At 31.8% G+C, this 7,109-nt stretch overlaps 1 protein-coding gene across 1 annotated transcript; it reads right to left on the bottom strand.

The window, feature by feature from the left end:
* Positions 1–365: 365 nt before the first annotated feature.
* LOC114183328 (WD-40 repeat-containing protein MSI4-like) lies at positions 366–5,970 on the bottom strand. Its single transcript, XM_028070305.1, has 15 exons — positions 5,728–5,970; positions 5,579–5,642; positions 5,400–5,486; positions 5,237–5,299; positions 4,403–4,468; positions 4,198–4,272; positions 4,028–4,103; positions 3,509–3,707; positions 3,008–3,089; positions 2,210–2,283; positions 1,874–1,985; positions 1,691–1,765; positions 1,174–1,253; positions 909–1,008; positions 366–661 (listed from the first exon to the last, which is right to left on the bottom strand). Exons 1-15 carry the CDS (start codon positions 5,850–5,852, stop codon positions 566–568), a joined length of 1,374 nt encoding a protein of 457 aa, XP_027926106.1. The 5' UTR covers positions 5,853–5,970; the 3' UTR covers positions 366–565.
* Between the last annotated feature and the right edge of the window lie 1,139 nt (positions 5,971–7,109).

The following is a 7,109-nucleotide window of genomic DNA, read 5'->3' as shown; positions in this document are numbered from 1 at the left end:
TTTCCCGATATGATGTGGAATTTCCATTCCAAAACTCTACTCAACTACTTTTGAAATGTTCTTCTGGAGTGTTACATTACTCTTTCGAAAATGCAATTTGCACCTCAGCTTCGACATTTTACTTTCCAACTATGCTCAAAGAAGAACATATTCCATACCCCAGTAACTATCACAACCACTGTTTGTCCAAGAAGGAGACCAGTTTCAGTTAAGCTTCCAAGGGTAAAATTGGAATTCCAAAAACTAAGGGTGTGCAGGTTCAAAGTGATGTGGTGCAAGACGCAATTGCCTGCTTCCACGTGTAACTAAACATAAAAGTCTACCTGAAATTTATTGCAACGGGCATTCAAATTATATCAGATAAGTTTCTTCAATCAAAACTATAATTTATTTTAAAAATTCATACAAAAGTTAGTAGTTAATATTAAAGACCAAATACTAATTACTGAACTAAAAGACCAATTTTGATTCAAGAACATGAAATGCAGGAACTGAAACTAAATTTCATTCTCAATCATATACTTTCTATTCCAAGCAAAAGATGCAGATCGTGTTTTACGAAATGTCACGAGTTACATCCAAAAATATGAGATCTGAACTTATCCAGCTCAGTGAGCACCTCCTCCTCTGGTCGATATATGAGATCCATCATCCGCCATATCTGTATCATAAAATGTTAGCAAAAAGACAATAGAATGATCAAAACATTTCACATAATATCAGAAAATACTTTCATATCTCCGGCATTTTACAACTTTTTCACATAATAACAAAACCAAGAAATTCATAACAGTCAGAAACTCGTTACTTTATAAAAGTAAAACAAAGGAGTATAATAAGGTTTATTGTTCCAGTCTGTGATGACGAGAAATCATTTTAACCTAAGGATAAAATAAACTAGTGTTTACCTGTAAGGTGCCACCGCCACCACTACTTTCACAATCATCAGAGACACTAACAATTGTCCACGGATCACATGCACTCCAGTGGAAGTCAACAACCTTGTCCCTGAATGCACAAACACGCCGTATTAAACACTATTCTTGATAAAATCCGTCATTGGTGTGCAGGTTGGTACGTGATAAGGGTACGGGTATTTACTCCATAACCAGTTATATATTACATCACAGCAAATTACAAGAAATGAATGCACGCAACCACTTCATATCATACCTATGCCCAGCATGTCGAAAGAATAAACCAGAGGGGGTATTTGGTGATTTTGAACCAGCAGAATCAGTTGTTTTACCAACCTAAAAGTAACAAAAACAATCATGCAATATAAGAAAAAAATCTGACATCAATGAGATAAATCAAACAATTACAATTGGCGATAAAATGGCTATAAGCTAGCCAATCAAATCTCATCCTCATAATTTAGAAAATAAATTTTCATGATTGTAGGACCAGCCCTGCTGTACAATAAAAAATAGATAGGCAAGAAAGATTCTTTCGAATATTATTGACAAGCAGCCTTTGGATCTCTTCTATTTCCTGGAAGGACTCAAACAATTCATTGATAAAAAATAACAATAAGGTTTCTGAATTCAGGTTTTTCAGTAGCTCTGGCACTCAAAATTTTTTTTGAAGTCCATAAGATCCATATTGATTAGTATTGTATATACAATTCACATTTCATAAAAAAGGGAGGCATGATACAAAAAGGTCTGACTTTAAATTGAGTTTAAACCTTTTCATAGTCCCAGATATTTAAAATACCATCTTCAGCAGCACTACCAAATACAGATGACTTGTCAGGACTCCACTGAAACAGAAGAAAAATGTAGGTTAACAAGCACAAGATTAAAATGTCCATAACTGACTTGCAAATTAGAACTTCAATTAAATTATACAAGGTGGAATCTCCAGCTACCTGTACACAGAGGACTGCTGCATCATGACCTTTAAATTTATAAACAGGCGATCCAACTCCACTACTTTTAAGCTTTCGACGATCAAACATGTGGACTGTATTATCCGCAGAACTGAATCCAAAGAAACAAAACTCAGAACAAGGATTCAAATAAAGAAAAATCAGTACTTTTCTTTATCAGCAAGAAAAGCACCTAAATTTTAACCTTTAAGTTAAATCTATAAGCATGAAGAACTTAAAAAGGCTGCTTCAAATAAAGAAAAATCAGTACTTTTCTTTATCAGCAAGAAAAATCAGAACTTAATTCACATTAATTCAAATGGTGTAAGGGGATACCCAGTTAGTATAAAATTTGAGTCATGAGGACTCCAATCAACACAATGAAGATCTGCATTATGTGCTTTGTCAACCTGCATAAAAAGATAACCATGGGACAAAAGGAGGAAAATGTAAGCATGTTCAAATCTACATTACAAACGTTTCATGATAGTAATTGAAAGAAAAAGGCAAATATCAAACCCAAATGAGATTTATGAGAACCTAAATTTTAAAATATACCGAAAATTCAAATGGTAAGAAAACCTCAAATAAAAACATAAGTTGTACTGATGTCAATTTCTTCTTGGAAGAAATATTAATAATAGTAACAAAAAAATTCTCTGCATTTGGACCACTAAAGAGTAAGTTCATATTCAAAAGCCACTCCTAAACTCCTTATGCAATTCAAATTTGACAAGTGATAGGATGCTTATGATTATTAAAATGTGAGTTTAGATTTAAACTCACTAAAACAATAGACTCGTATAACATATTAGAATGTGGCTTCAAGATTAACTTAATCCTATAAATATGACTTGTAAGGGGGGGTTACATTCCATTTATATACTCTATTTTGGTCATATCACTCGTCTATGTGTCACCATCACCTCCTCCATTAAGATTGCAATTTAGACAAGCCCCAAAGATTGTAATTTGGGTGGGTTAGGAGTAACTACAATTAAGGTGACTATTCAACAATGATCATCCGAAACTAAGAATATCTCTTTTAACTTCTTGAAGTATTTCAGCAATTAACACTTGGTTTTTGAAACATGAAGAAAACAGCAATAATGCAGATGAACTGAAGAATTAAACCTTGACAACTGGAGCAGATCCAACTCGTGCATCCCAGAGTATAAGACGAGAATCATCACCAACACTACAGAACTCCTGTGCACTACAATTCACAGTCACAAAAAGGTACAAGATGCATGTCAAAATAACAATGAAACAGCAAAGGAGAAAATGATATGGAAATCAGCAAGTCAATCCATTAATATTGGACTTATATCCAAATCAAAGTTTGAAATTGAAATATTACTGTTCGATTTTTTATCAACTTACAACTCAAGTCTACCCTTCAGTATAACAAACTGAATTTCATTAAGATAAATTCTATCATAACAAAATAAGTTAACAAAAAATTAAAATGTCCAAAATTATTATTCCTGCAACACAATAAGTAACTGGCAAACAAATAAACTACAGCAAATACATACCTCATGATAAGATATTTTACCAAAATTAAATCATAAATAATTCAGATTTAGCTAAACAGAAACTGGCACAAGTATGATAAAAGCAAGAAAAAACTACCTTGATGGGCAAAATTGCACATCTTCAACAGTGTCCGTATGACCCTGGTAGATGCCCCTTGGTCCAATAGTAGGGCTTTCTGTAGCTTTTGCATTATTTCCCCCACTTTTAGAGCCCTGTTTAACAGTGGGTGCTTCTTCAACAGCTAAAGTTGAAATATGATCATGAACACTCCATAAAACCACACATTTGTCCTTCCCTACCATAGTGGATTCAAACAAAATTAACAAAAATCCAATGTCCATAAGAAGTAAATAATCCAAAAAGGGTAAGGACAATACCATTTGCTTTATGCGGGGAGGAAATAACAGATAAAGTTTATATAGTAGGAGCAACATAACAACCCGACAAGATTACAGCCAATAATAAGCATGTGTTTGTGGTTTTATATTTGGTAACTGCAAATTTTAGGATAATGTTTTTTTCTCAGATTCCAAAAACCTAATGCTAGGGAAAGAAATTTACTCCAGGCAAAATAAACATCTTTCATGGTGAGAAGGCAATAAAAAAGACTACAACCTCCAGAAAGTACAAAGGGCTCAGATGGGCACATAGCCAAAGCAAATTCAGCATTATCCTTATGGCCAGTTAATACCTGAAAAAAGGTATAGCTTATATTTCAGGTGCCTGACTCATGAATAAAGGTGTGGAAGAACCAAATTATTTTAAAAGAATGTATGAAAACAAACCAGGTCAGGACGAGAAGTGGCAGCCCCCAGAACAGCATTTCGATTTGGCTGAGCTTCAACATCCCATATAAATACCTGTTTTACGATATAGAAAATTATAATTCAGTTATCAAACTTCGACAAGTTCATTAACCACAAAGTTTAGGATAAAATTAATGGTATTTTAATTTAACAGAGAAAAGGAAACATAAAAAAGTCATCTAACCTCAGGACTATCTGTGTGAGTAGCTACTATCTGACTTTTTTGTGGAAATTCCCTGATTCTATTTACCTGAAAAAAAATAAGTAAACCAATGTTGAAGTAAATTATAAATAAACTTCGTCGATTATATTAACAAGGTTTAAAAAAGTGTGCTTTAGGAACAGCAGAACAGTTTAGTATAATAGTCGTAGTTTACCAATCACCAGATTGAATAGTGACCACAGCAGAACTAAAGTGGTGCTATGTATTGATTCCCAAAAGCTCTCCAAACAAAAGCATTTGGGCCTTTTGGGATTTCAATTATCAAAAATGAAAGCTACAGCTGTAATAGTAGTGGAAATGATAAAGAAGGCTGGGGTTTAGAAGATGATGATTTACGATAAGTTATTCCTAATCTTGGAAACTTGTATTTGATTTTTATGGTATTTACTTATCTGGTTTTGTTCAAGACGCGTATGATTTTACTGTTAATTATGAATGTCATTAAATGTCAATTACTTTTGTAATTTGAAGAATTTATACGCATATACGATATAATCAATATTAACAAAATTTCTCTACCAAGAAAACATAAACAAAATTAAAAATGTAAACATGATACCAATAACATGGTGATCCAAGAAGAATATATGATATAAACAATATAAAAAATATTCAAAAATGCGATTTTGAGGCTGACTGTCATCAGTAAGCGCCTCTAGTTAGGATTTAAAATAGTGTTTATAAGTGGCTAAGCCTGATCGGTAACAAGGCATTTATGAGTGCATAAATACACGTCAAAGACGAAATTAGACCTAAACCAAAAGTATGGCTCCCATAAGCCAGAAACAACCATACCTCGCCAGGATGTAGTATAGTTTTGAACTTTTTTACAAAAGGAGACCGTGATTCTTCGTTAAACTGAAAGATAAAACCAAAAAAAAATGGCACATTAGGAAGAAATCAAAAACGTAATCATTAATTAACTTAAGTGTAAATGGAATGACAACATGAAGCTGACCTGAGAGATGTGCTCAGCAGCAGCAACCCTGGGTTTAACAACCTCGCAGTTGGCTATAACGAGAGTGTTGGGAACACTTCCGTCAGTCTGAGAAGAACAAAAGACGAAGCAATAATGCACACAATAGAAAAACGTTGAAATGGAAAATGTACAAGCAAAGGAAATGGAATAAAGAAAACCTGCTCAGAGAGATAGAGACGGTGACGGTTCTTGTAGGTTGCTTGTTCCAGTTGAGGACCCCATCTGCAATGAATTGGAAGCGCATAATTGATTAAAATTGATTTGGAAAATGGAAAACCCTAAACAGAGAGAGAGAAAAAAAAAAAACCTGCAAGAAAGAGAAGGCCAAACGAGGTTGTGGTTGGCAAGCCAATCGTAGAGAACGGGAACAAGAGACTTCCACTGCGTGTACCTCTCTTCCACTTTCTCTTTCTCTTTCTCCTTCTCCTTCATCTCCGTTTCAATCTCTGCAGTGGTTTTCGAGAGAAAACAGAAAGACACAGTTTTGTTTGGTTTCTAATGCTTTCGAGTTCCCGCCTTTTTCCCTTTTTCTCTCTTGTATTCACTGAAATTTGTACTTCCACTCACTCTTTCTAATGCCATTTCTCTAAATTTTTATTCTCCCGATTTTATTTTATATAAAAAAATAATAATATAAATAATTTTCATTAGCAATCCCGAGAAAAATGTGTTTTAATTTTTAGACAGTATTTCAGTTATGACATCATCGAGAGAAAGAAAAGAAAAACATATATTATTAAAAAATGAAACATGTCACCAATTTTATTTTATTTAATGTTTTGGTAAAAAATATTTTAAAAGTATTAAATAATCTCGTAATTAATTATGAATTTGATTAGCTATTGCAATTATATTCCTTAAAACTAGCCCACAACACACTATTGAAAAAACAAGATAATATCATACTTTTATCCAATAATTTTTCATCACATTTAAATCAATAAAAAATGGTAGGTATACGTTATTACTAAAAAAAATGTATATTTTTTACTTTTTGAAAATTTTTACATAGAAAATAGATACCAATTTTTTTATAAATAATAAATATAATATTAATTATATTATTTTCTAAAAAAAAGGTGCAATCACATACTAGTTATATTTCTTACAACTAACCCACCACAATACACTGTTGAAAGAAAAAAAAATAAAAAATCTAAAAAAAAAAACTAGTTAATTACATTAAATGTCATGTTACTTATATTCTAATACTGAGAATAGTGAAACAAAAAATAATTACTCATACAAAAAGTAATGCAACTCATGGAAAAAAAACATTATAATGGCATGACCAAAATTAAAATATTAATTGAAATTAGGATATTTAAGATAAGAATTAAATGAACTAAAAATAGTTAAAATTTATTATGATTAAGAAAAATATATTTTTATATTGTTTATAAATAATAATGGAAAGAGTAACTATTTTCTTTTACAGTCAACATTGAAAAAATACAGGTAGGATTAACTTTGTTTACTTAACGAACATAAATGGATGAAAATAATAATAATAATAATATGTAGTTATAGAGGTAGGAGAAGAATATAATAAAAATGGAGTTTTTGACATTCTTTAGTCAAAAAAATAATTTTGATATTTAATATGTTTTATTATTATTTTCAATTTTTATTACATTAAAAGGCTGAAGAAGACTCTCTCACCAATTAGGGAAAACTTAGATATTTGTC

This window comes from Vigna unguiculata, chromosome 5, assembly GCF_004118075.2.
Source record: "Vigna unguiculata cultivar IT97K-499-35 chromosome 5, ASM411807v1, whole genome shotgun sequence".
Classification (NCBI taxonomy): domain Eukaryota; kingdom Viridiplantae; phylum Streptophyta; class Magnoliopsida; order Fabales; family Fabaceae; genus Vigna; species Vigna unguiculata.
Note: the sequence above shows the minus strand (reverse complement) of the source record. Positions and strands in the feature narration are given on the sequence as shown.